The 12,137-nt window shown below is 42.7% G+C and overlaps 1 protein-coding gene across 4 annotated transcripts in view; it reads left to right on the top strand.

Annotated features, from left to right (window-relative positions):
• agrn (agrin) overlaps positions 1 to 12,137 on the top strand; it is a 256,145-nt gene that overhangs the window by 174,099 nt on the left and 69,909 nt on the right. For all 4 annotated transcript variants that reach the window (XM_044351206.1, XM_044351205.1, XM_044351207.1 and 1 more), the window contains one exon: positions 2,645 to 2,851. In XM_044351206.1, the coding sequence (XP_044207141.1) occupies positions 2,645 to 2,851 (207 nt within the window). The remainder of the gene's footprint in view (positions 1 to 2,644; positions 2,852 to 12,137) is intronic.

The following is a 12,137-nucleotide window of genomic DNA, read 5'->3' as shown; positions in this document are numbered from 1 at the left end:
TAAGCTCATGTCTTGTGAGGCCCCTGAGACCTGGGGCCTTGAGCTCGGGGCTTAAGCCTCAGTAAGCCTGTGCATTAAGGCACCATTGCAGTAAGTTTCACACCCCAATAGTGTCCCAGATTTGAGGGTTTTTAGCTTTTAGTTCCCACTGTTTTGCCCACAGGACACTATCACTATATGTAACTTTCACAACAGACTGCAGGCTCTATGGAAAGTTACATAAATATGAAAGTGTGAAAAATGAAAATATACAGTACTGTATGTATGGATAGATTTCACCCTCATCTTTTTAGTCATTGTGGTCATTTTCAAAAATACATAAAAAATAATACTGACACAATGCATGAGTCATGAAACATCTGCATTACATTGTCATACAGGCAAGCATTCACACATGTCACATGATTTGAACAGGTGCAGGCGAACTAGCATTAAAATCTATATTCCACTCCATGGCACAGAGATAAATGACTCTAAGGTCTCGGGTCTGTACTGTATCCATGCAAGCAGTAGCCTTCTGCAGCCTGATAAGAGCCTCCAGGGCTGTTATCTGTGCTATTAGAACAGGGGGTTTAAGCCTTAGTCAACAAAGAGCTGTCAGCTTTTACTGTACGTCTGATAGCCATCAGAAAAAAATCCAATTTTCCCACTGTGTCATCGGCAGGGCCTAGCAAAGACACGGCTGTGTAGGTTTACGGCAGCGATGTGGGGAGACCCCCGCCCATGTACTGAGAACCCCAACAACACCAAAGATAAGAATAGATCACTGTTGGACGCCCTTTTGTACAGTCAACAATAGAGGCTGATACACACATTTGTTTTTACACACCCCGGTTATCCCGTCCGCTCTGCTTGACGGGCTGATGGAGTAGTGTTAGGGCTTAAAATTGTACAAATCTCGATCTAAGTAGCACTGTGAGTTTGTGTTTGCGTGTCAGTCTGTGTGCGGACACGAGCGTGCGTGCAAGTGAAGGAACTAGGGTCCCCGTTTTATCTGCTATGCCTTTTCAAATGAAAGAATAATTCAATTTGAAACAGAGATCCATGAAATCATATCCCAAAGCAAATTACAAATTGGTAACTAATGAAAATGGCCATTTCGACTTGTAACCATGACATTGCACATCCTTGTAGCCCTCTCACTCAGATACAGCAGCAATGTAATTAAGTGTGGCATGACAGGCTTTTAAAGAAAGGAGAAGAAGGAATTGAATTGCTGTACAAATTTGATCCACTGATCAGGAATGAAATAAATTCGAAGCCTAGTGAGCGCCTCCAGAACAGAAGCCTGCTTCAAATTGGATTTTCTCACTTCAATGGCAAATTTGCCATTTCACATTACCAGTATTTCTTTCTTTTTTCTTAATTTCCGCAGTAGATTTCTGCTTAGTGAGTCAAAATGTAATGAATATAATAGTTTAGACTTTAATTTGACCCCAAAATGAAATTCTCGAGTTAGAGTTCCCCAATTTTATTAAAGTTATTCAGAAACTTGAATGCATTAACAATCTCAATATTATTAAGTGTCACTTCATACAATAAGTTGCAAGGGTTTTTTTTTTTCTCCTCCCGTGGTTCGAGTTGAAATAAAAGCAATAAAAGTGAGGGGAACTTTGGGGAAAAGCCTTTTCTTAACTGACAGAAATACAGTAATATTCACTTGAATCAAAACTAAAGCTACTGTATTTTGATTAAATCTAGTTACTCACGGGCTGCTCTCACTTATTCACAATCCAATCTCTGGTGTGGTTGGAGCAGTCGGTTCTGTCATGATGGTAAATTACTCTCTCGGCTTTAGAAAATACACTTGAAGTCCATTTCCACAAAATATGAACTGTTTTTTTTTTCACCTAATGTGCTTTGAACTAAAAGTTCACGGGAATACCGAACGCTTAAAATAAACTGAAACTTACAAACACCCTCTAAAAAGTTTTGTTTCCCGTCGGCTGACTTGTTTCATTTATCAGACCTTACACTCGTTATTTATACCGTTTGACTAAAATTAAATTCCTTTGTGATTTTATTATCTATAATTGTGAACAGGCTAATCCATTCTTCTTGGAATTACTAATTATTGTATTAATACTCAATTAACTGACATATCTTCATTTCTGATGTGTGGTTAAAACAGTTTCTATGTGTTTCTGCAGAAGGCTAAACCTCTGCTGCTGAAAGATAAGCTTTTACACGCGCTACCAGTGACATCAATTCACCTTAACATGTAATTACTGTTTGGATGGAAACTGATTTATTTCTCTGCGGTTGGAGCAGCGGTGTCACACAGCAGGAAGAACAATCAGTTTAACACTTTTCTAGCTTGAAATGCTATTTTTTTTATGCTTGCTGAGTACTTCTGTTGTCCTTTCCTCTGTGGCGATCAGTCTCACATACTGTCACAAAATTGGCAGTAGGACTCGGCCTTATCAGTGTACATACAGATGGGTGACAAATTAAAGGAAAAACCTGAATAAATGAGTAGAAACACATAACAAATGCAGATGCTTCCGTACAAGGGATCACTTGTTCAATTGTACATTTGGGAGGCAGCTGTTTAATTGACACATGACGCTGAATAGAAACACACAAGTATAGACTATACGTAGATGCTGGATTCATTTGTTTTCTACCCGTCTCCTTCTTCCAGAGGAGTGTAAGGAGGAGTGTCTCTTCAACGCCGTGTGTCTGGTGGAGCAGCTGACCGCCCGCTGCTCCTGCGATCCCATCGAGTGCGACGGGACTTACAAGCCTGTTTGCGGCAAGGACGGCCACACTTACACCAACGACTGTGTGCGACGCAAGGCGGAGTGTCTGGGCAGGACCCTCATCCCCATCAAGCACCAAGGGCCTTGTGGTGAGTGGAGCTGTAGGATTGGGAAAGAGGGGTTGACAGCTCCCATGGGGCCTCATAAGAACTAATGCTATTTTCTCTTATTCTTCTGTGTCTTCCTCTGCTTATATTCAATGTGTTGTCCCTGTCTTTATCTTCCAGGCTTACTGTGTGTATGTCTGTACTTTAGACTTTACTGAGAAGTGTCTGAAATGGTTCAGTGATGCTCTCTGAAGGGGGGGAGGGGTAAAAAGGCAGGACTTGTATGCCTTCCTTATAAAAACCCGTGCCTTCACTTCTCCACCCGTTCACCTCCCATCCATCTCCTCATCCCTGTCACGCTTCATCCCTCCATCTCAAAACACACACACACACACCCAAAAATGAAACACCACCTTCATGTTTCATTCATCCGCTCTCTGTCTTCTACTCCTTCACTAGTGCCAGTCTTCCACTTCGGTGGCTTTTTGTCATTTTCTTCTTCTCTGTCTTTGTCTTTTTGTCTTGTATGTTGCTTTTCTTGTATAAAAAAAAAGCTATTCTTTCTTGTTTCAGTGCGTCAGTCAGTCTGTCTGTCTGTCTTTGTCCATGTGGCCGTCTTCCTGGCTGTCTGGCCGCAGGTGGAAAGTAGGGTCACCCAGTGGGCGACCTCATCAGGCGGACTCTGAGGGGTGAAGCCCTTGCCCTCATTCCGAGTGGACCTAACAGGAGGGGTCTTGTACTGCTGTCTTTTTCCTCTCACTCCTTCTGTCTTTGTGTGTCTCTTTGTGTCATTATTGTCCTTCTGTTCTCCCTCCTGCAAAGATGTGATCCGTGAGGTTGGAGAAATCTTCCTCTCTCTCCCTGCTCTCTGTGTTTTATGCCCTGTCTAACTAAAAAGAAAAAAGCTCCTTCTGTTCCTACCTGCCTAACTACTGCTCACCTCTGACTCCTTCCTCTCTGCATGCTGTAGTGCACGCCAGCTCCTAACCTCATGGCCTCCTGAACAGTCCCTCTCCCCATCATCAGGACTATCTCATAAAAGCTTGCAACTGCCCGATGAATGCAAAAACCTCCGTTCCCTACCATTTGTGAGCATAAAAGCTGCTCCAGGGTTGGAGTTCGACTGCATTTCGTTGAATCCTTTTGAGTCCCTTATATTAAATCCATTTAGGTCTACCTCTCAGCAGCTGAAAGTAACTTAAGTACTCGACTAAAACTCTAAAATTCAGCTGAACCACTTTTATTGGCTGAGAAGGTAGAAAGACTTCAGTTTTGGTGGTGGCCCATTAGTGCTCAAAACATGTGGCTACAACCTGAAAATGAGATGAATAGCCGTAGATATTAAATATTGATTAAAGTTACTATAAGGAACTTTCATCGTGTGTGGATTATAGCGGCCCCTGTGGACAAAAGTGGTAGTGTTTCCTGGAATGAAGACTGCGTTTGCCACGAGCACCACTGGAATCCATTTAGAATAACTATATAGAAATAGCCCATCTTCTCACTGATGGTCTCGTTTGCTCATATAGGTCATATAGAGGCATCATGAGACTGTTTCATAACCAGTTAAAAATTCCTTGTAGTAACTTTAAATATGTATCTGACATGTTGAAATAACAGGTGTAGTCGACTTACTTTCACACACCTTATTTTTCACCAGCAACCTTCTCCAAATTCTGAAAGTCTTGATTCAGAAGCAGTAAGTTAATCAAATCACTGGTATCACATGCATTAATCTTTAAGATCCCGACCCTTAAAATTGACCTGATCAACGAGATCTTCTCAGCCAGACTTCAGCATCGTATAGACATCAGCTAGTGGAGAGCATATGGAATCCATAGACAGCAACCAAGAATTGTTTTTGGAGTTTGGGGATAAGTTACTGATGTCAGTAATATAAATTAGTTACAGCTGACATCATCCGCAGCTGGCAATGTTTGCCCTTTTAACCAGCACAAAACAAAACAGTCTACATCATAAAATATATGTCTAATACCAACATCCAGTGGCAATGAAAGACATAGTGCGTCTGTTATGTAGTGAGGCAGAAAGTAAAGGGTAGAGCTCAGGTCATCTAATATATCAGATTCAATAAGAGATTTGTTAGCCTCTGAGCTTAGTGAATCAGCGTATTATATTAACCTGAGGCCGAATACAAAATGGAAACGACTATTGAAAACAAATCTGTACACATTTCAGATGGGTCCATTTGAGAGAAATTATAAAATGGGAAAACTATTCAGAAACTCAGAATTTCCTTTTTTTTTGTGCATCTTCACAAGTACACATTGAAATAACTTGTTGTTTCCTGTCAAAAATACATGTTTTTATAGATAGATAAATAAGTGAAACCCTCACATTTCTTAATGATCTGTGCTTAACACATCTTTCACTTATTTGTACTTCCTTTAGTGAAAAAGTGTATTATATTTCCTACAGGTGTATTTTCAGGCATAACATTTACAGTTTATTTGGCCAAATGCTTCTCTGATCATTTGAGGAAATATGAATACCAGGCATTGTGTGAAACTCTTACTGATTTGGAAGCATTTTTACCCATTCCCATCTTACCCCGATTACCCAGCATGCATTAAAAATGCCACTGCACATGCTGCTCGGTGTCACATTACCTCAATCGGGAAATCTACACGGCAGATATGTTGTGTAAAATTGTCCAGAGTTGCACTCCACATTATAGTTATTGGTGTAACGGAGGCCGATAAAACAAGCGAGATCTGCCCGTCCTCCAAGCGTCGGGGTGGAGCCGAATACCAAAGTTATCTCCAGTTGTCAGCGTCAGGAGACACCAGCGCTCATTAGCATTATTCAGCCGTCTGAGCTGTGCATAAATTAAGTAGTGGAAATGGCAGTGCGAGCGCTTATGTGTTTTGCTGTGTTTCATTATTTCTGGCAAATGGTGTCTGAGTCCTGCCCCCCTCCCCTGTTTGTTTAGTTATTTTACTTTCTGTCTCTCTCTTCATCCTTCCTCCCCTCCCCTGCGCAGCCAAGCCGTCAGCGACTGGTAGTATGTTTCTTTAATGCATTTTTATTGACATTTGCATATTTTTTCAAAACAGAGCAGCACAAACGCCAACCCCCTGATTCGGTTTTAATTAAACATCAAAAGAGGCAAGCGTAGGTGCCCACTGAGACTGTTGGTTTAGTCAGACAGATGATACAGTACGCACACAAGGACTGTGTGTGTATGTGTGTGCGTCATTCTTTCTTTTTCTTTCTTTCTTTCTTTCTTTCTTACTTCTTTCCTTCCTTCCTGTCTTCCCTTCTCTGTCCCTCATGTCCTTTCGATGTTTTTTACTGCCGGTTTGTTTGTAGAACTGAGTCCAGATTAGATAGTGGTCCCTCTCTGTGATAAAAGACTGTAGAGATTCACAACTCTGACAAACACCGGGAAGGATACGCGCACAGTCTCGTCTGCGCGCGTGTGTTTCCGTCTTCTGAAAAGACTGACTTGTCGATCAGTAGCACGCACTGATCACGCGGCAGACGCATAAACTGTGTTCAGTGCGAGACACACGCATCCATTGTGCTCCGTCGTGCTTGTGCTATGACAGTGACTGGCGGTGTCAAAAGACGCTTTCACAATGACCGCTGTGTCATCCTGGTACACACACACACACACACGCACCACCTTGAGACTTCAGACAAAGTTTCATTTGTCTGAAAAGGAAGAGTTTGATATATTAAATCATCATTATTTGATAAATAATGATCTCGTTTCTCGTTTCATTGGCTGAGTGGTGCGTGGGGCGGGGTGATCGATCGTCCTGCCAGCTGTCAAACGGATGAAATTCTCCAGATCTGACACCGTCATAAATCTCCTTTCATGCGGGTGACAGCACCTAACGTTGCCCCTCCCCCTGTCGGTTCTCGCCCCCACAAAGAATCATCATGCAAAGGACCCACACGTGTCCATAATGTCCTGACCGCCGTCCTCCCCAGGGAACAATCTGATTGATATCGAAAGCTCTTCAATTTCGAGACGCAGACAACGAGATGCTGTTTAGCTGATTAACTTACGTCCGGTCAGAGTCACAAATCTTCAAAATGCCAGAGAACGCTCGGGAACACTTGAGCCTGTGAAGGATTTGCCGGAAGTGAATCAGAACGGGCTGCTGGGAAAGAGGGTGAATAGGTCTGCAGCCTTGGATCTGAGATAGAATATAAAAGCACTGTGACACTGGAGGAAGAAAAGATGTCATCACCAGATAAACAGATGAGATGACAAAGCAGCTCACGCAGCAGCAACAGTTAAAAAAGATCACAAGTTGTTTTTTTTGTTTTTTTTTTACTCAGGACTTTTCGTCATGCTTGACATCATTTGATCGATTTTGTTGGAATTCTCATCACCTTCACTATAGAGCTTTTACCAGTACACACACACACACACACAAAAATTGATTAAAACATTTCAGCCTCACACTACAATAGAACCTGCCATCATCCACTGTCTGATTAAAAAGCGAGAAATATCTGCTACAGTTAATTTATAATTGATTGTAAATCCATACAGATGGTTTCGATTAGTCATCTCACAGCGTGGAACACGTACGGAATATTTTTCAGGCTGAAGCAATGAAATCCTGTTTTTTCTCTTTCCCATGTGATGTCAGCACAGCGGGGTACCAGCACCAAGTAAATAAGGAAGTGTGTGTGTAATGTGGGCTTTTGTAGCAGTGATGTTGTGATAATTTTTCAGCTATATTTAGAGGAACAAGCACAGGCTCCCAAATATTTTATTCTCTCTTTTATTTTTCAGTTTTTTTTCAGTACGACAAGTCACCTAGGGCAACCATGAGTTCAAAGTTCAACTCAAATTTTGACCGTCATGCAGAAGGAAGTCAGTCTGAGATGGCTTTATAGCAGCTTATCAACAGAATTGTGATACTTCAAACTGTTAAGCCGCGACATGCTGAATTCATGAATTTGGCAGGAAAGGCACAGAAAGTGGGCCACATCTCTGCAGTGCTTTTCACCAATAATGATCAAAATTGTTTAGTGGGTCCTCAGCTCCTCATTGTACCTGTGTGTAATGTACTCTGCTTAATGTGCTTTTCCTTGGCCCCTGGATTTACCGCCTGCGGCTTTATGGAAAGATATTTGGAGCTGCAGCATTGAGTGTTACTGTGTTGAAAAGACATGCGTTGTTCCTGCCGTGCCTGTGTGTGTGTATAATGGACAGTAAGCTGAAGCGACAGAAAGCTCTATAGTGAAGTAAAAAAGTATGAAATGAATTAGTAATTGTTCGGAGGTTTTCACCTGGACTTCCACTGAGGGGAAAACGAGATTTTTTTTCAAAATAACTTGAAAATAAATAATTTTCAAAAAAGAAAATCAATGAATTCAATTTTAGAAAGTCCAACTGTGTATAAAACAAATTACTTTTACGATAAAAATGTTTTCATTGTTGGCCCAAGTTGTATCACATCTTACTTCCTGCCCAGTGGGTTTTTTTCAAGCAGCTGCTGCTATTTTAGTGCACATTCAGTAGTACTTTGATTCAATGGAAGAGACTACAGGAGTGTGAAGTGGCTCACCACAACTCCCTGGAGCCTGTTGACGTACTGCCCTCACGGCTGGTGTTAGTGGAATAGGAAGTGGAAAGGAGTTTCTAAATTGGTAGTTAGGCTATTCATAAAATAGAAATGCAAGCAGGAGTGTGACTTTTGAGAGTGTAGAGGAAGATAAATCTGTAAAATCACTAAAACAGACAGTCTGAGAAGAACACGCTGGCAGACAAACTAGAAGTGAACAAATGAAAGAGCTACTTTTGCGGACACAAATTCTTTATTCACGGCTCTTTTGTCATTTCGTGTGTGTACACAGCTGAGAGTGTGTGTGTGTGTATGCGCGCGCGTGCGTGTGTGAGTGCCTGATTGCAAGTGCAGAAAATCTCAAGCGAGTTGCTTGAAATGTGTTGCTCGTCGCCTCCGGAGGTTAACACAAAATCACTCAGCGGTAGACGCATTGTCATTGACAAAGAGCTCTGCAAAGCAGGAAAGGAAAATCAGTCACCTTAGGTGTCAAGACTCTGTGCCGAATATTTTATCATTTGCATGTTTATTTGATGAGCATCTCCGCCTGCGTGCCGACGCGCAGCCGCGGTGATTGGACTCACAAACAGTCGTGGAGCTTGAGTATGTAAGTCAGCCTAAGATCACCGGTGCTGTTTTTCCTAATCAAGTTAATTAGAGGAAGTGCCGTGGGAGCCAGATTGACAGCAGCCAGGGACCGCCAGTCCACTTACTGTGGCCCACAGGCTGTCATTGTGCAGAAATTGCAGAGAAATGTGGGTCAACGAGGTGTCAGAAGTGACTCGAGGCACTGTAGGTGTTACGCACCGTCGAGCTCTAATCAATCACGCAGTTCTTCCAATTTTCTGTTTTCCATTTGATGTGTTTCCTCTGAGCCCTTCCTGATAGGAGATACAACAAATATTGAGCTTGTCGTTCTACGCTCTTTTCTTTTACATACATCATTCTTTGATAAATCTTCAAAAATCACTTTGGAACTTCTAGAGGCACACACACATCCTGATGATTAAATCACTCGTTTGGAAGAGTGTTTAGATATCATCTCACCTCTGATAGACACGTCACAAGATCAGGGATCTCAGCTTGTCTCACTTCTTTCCCAACGCTGTTTTCGCTTGTCTCCATTTTGAAGAGCAGCACGTTCTTAGTTGTAAATGCACAAAGAGGCTTCGACTCACCTCCTGTCTGTGATAAGTATTCAGTGGTAGACAGACACAGCCTGCGGGTATGCCTTTTGCTGTATGCTAATATAGCGTTTTCTCTCCACCTCCCTTTCCCTTGACTAATATGATACATAAATGTTTTTAATACGAGGGGGGGGCAGAGGGAGTCGGATCAAAGCGCTGCAGGTGAAGAAACCCAAAAGGCGGGGCTTGCTGTAGATTGGCTTCGCCCCATTGGAGTCCTGTGTTGTAATGGGGTGCAGTTATTGGTAATTCTCTCTGCCAGTTGGCTACTGCAAGCATCACCTGGATTACACTGATTCACTGCCCTGCATAATATAGGGAACGATTTGGAATTGCACACGGACACGAGGGGGAAAGTCCAATTAACATATGTATGAGCTAAGCGGAGATGGGAGGAAGCTCTCGCCAAAATAATCTCCCAGCATTTTACTGACATGTTACAGGGGGGGGGGGGGTTAACAGTGTACGACTGCTCACTACAGCAACCACACAAACACAGCCAGCGTTCTGCCAGAGCTTGCCGTGCCATCACACCGACCTAACGAGGGGTTGTTAAGCTTTAGAACTTACACTGTGGCGTCCTCGCCACTTTACCTGTCACATAACACCACTAAGTGGGCAGTAATGATACTTCAGGCAGACAAGGAAGCAGATATCAGGACATCAGAAGAATGTGTTCTCTCAATATTCGATGTGGACGTTGATGTAGCGCGGCCTAACCTGAAGTAATCCCCTCCGAGTCCTAAAGCAGTTGGCTGTGCCATTAAAATACCACACTAATTAAAACAGAAAAGTTACATGGTCGCTGGCAGGAGAGGATACAGACTGAGGTGACACCCAGAATGTAAAGTCCTGTCAACCGGCGTGGTGCTACAGAAACAGAGCTGAGTCCACACTAGCAGAGCAGAATCCTTGATTAGAAAGAATTATTCATGTTTTTTTTTGTTTTTTTTTCCACAGTTTCCCCTGACTTTTCCCTTCTGTCACAGCAGACCAGTCACTGCACCTGCTCAGACACTAAAACAATGATTTGGCTACTCAGCTTATGTGTTTGGCACTGCAGATGTTCCCATTCAACTGTCAAGCTAATTTCCACATATAAATAGCTTGGTTTAAACCCAGCAACTTTGGTTTATTCTGGACCTGGCTGACAGAAACACTGATACATGCATGAAGAGATGGATTTAAGTGCTTGGGAGAAAACCAGGGAGAGAAAGAGGAAGCTGGAACTAGTGAACACCATCCCACAAGCCTTAGTTGTGACCGGCTGCCATTTCAAAGCTTCTGCCTGCATCCAAGAAGAGAGAGAGAGAGAGAGAGAGAGAGAAAAAGACAGCTTCAGTTTTTAACTGTGCCATAAGATTTTTACACTTGGGGAATTTTGTCTTCCTTTTTTCTTTTACACCCTCTCCAGTTAATAAATCAGGCGGAAATTTTGCCCCCCAGAGGTAGAGGATGATAAAAAATTAGTTTTGGAGGGGAGTTCTTTCATCTTTTTTTATGTGTGTGAAACAAAGAGAATGGGAGACAAAAGGCGTTATCGGAGGCTGCAGTTGGGCTTTAGGAGCCCGTCCTTGGGAAGTGGGCTGGTGAACTTTTATGGAGGCCAAGGTTGTACAGTTAAGCTCGGATCACAAGCTTACGACCATTACACACACTGGCACACACAGACGAGGTGTTGAAAGGAGATCACGGGGAATCAATTGTTTTTGAAGCTGTACCAAATTCAGCATGGCTTGAATAGCTTACATATTTATGGGATACCTTCCAGCTCTTTGAATCAGCAGCATGGCATTAAAACAGAAAAATAAGTATCTGTATTCCACCTTCTCCGGGAAGATTTGTTTAATTACAGCCGCAACTTAGTCGGAAAAACAGTAGGGGATAATGAACGCTCTATTCTAGCCCTCTTCACTTTTAGCTGTTTTCATTTCCATACCTTAGTTTCTAATATAATTTGGAAAGATGGTACACAGGATTGATTTTAGGATGTTGAGGTGACATTGATCCTTACCTCACATACCCCTCCCATCACCCTAATCAGAGCGAAACAAGCTAATTGCCTCTGTCTGCTCTGTGCTATCAGTTGATCATTTACCCCAGCATTAGCAAGTAGAGGCACTGCTAAATGTTTCTGAGCTGATAAACGAATCATACATCTCCAGCGCATGCTAAGTCGCCCCCCCGTGATGCCATCTAATCCCATAATGGTCACGATAATGACAGAGCCATGGGTGGCGTCATTACAAGGGGCAGTTTCCATGACAGCAACATCTCCCCCCCCACCCCACCCGCCCCCTAACAACAACTAAAGCAAGAGGTAGAGTGCACAAGAGAAGTTTTGTTTTGACTTTGTGTGTAAAATGCACCTCTTTCCATTTTCACCAGCGCTTCTCATCAAAAAAAAAAATTTTGATGCCTCCGTCTGCTTTTTTCCTGTAATCTGCAGACACACCACATTTAGCTGAGTGATCCATCCCTCATGCGTGAAGCTTTCCAAATGAAAATCACTGTGGAGCTGGGCTATCGTTTCCTGCTTACTCTTGATACCGGAGTGAACACCCTCCTAGTTCAAGGCATCTACGTTCC

The sequence above is a fragment of the Thunnus albacares genome, chromosome 5 (genome assembly GCF_914725855.1).
Source record: "Thunnus albacares chromosome 5, fThuAlb1.1, whole genome shotgun sequence".
Lineage (NCBI taxonomy): Eukaryota > Metazoa > Chordata > Actinopteri > Scombriformes > Scombridae > Thunnus > Thunnus albacares.
Note: the sequence above shows the minus strand (reverse complement) of the source record. Positions and strands in the feature narration are given on the sequence as shown.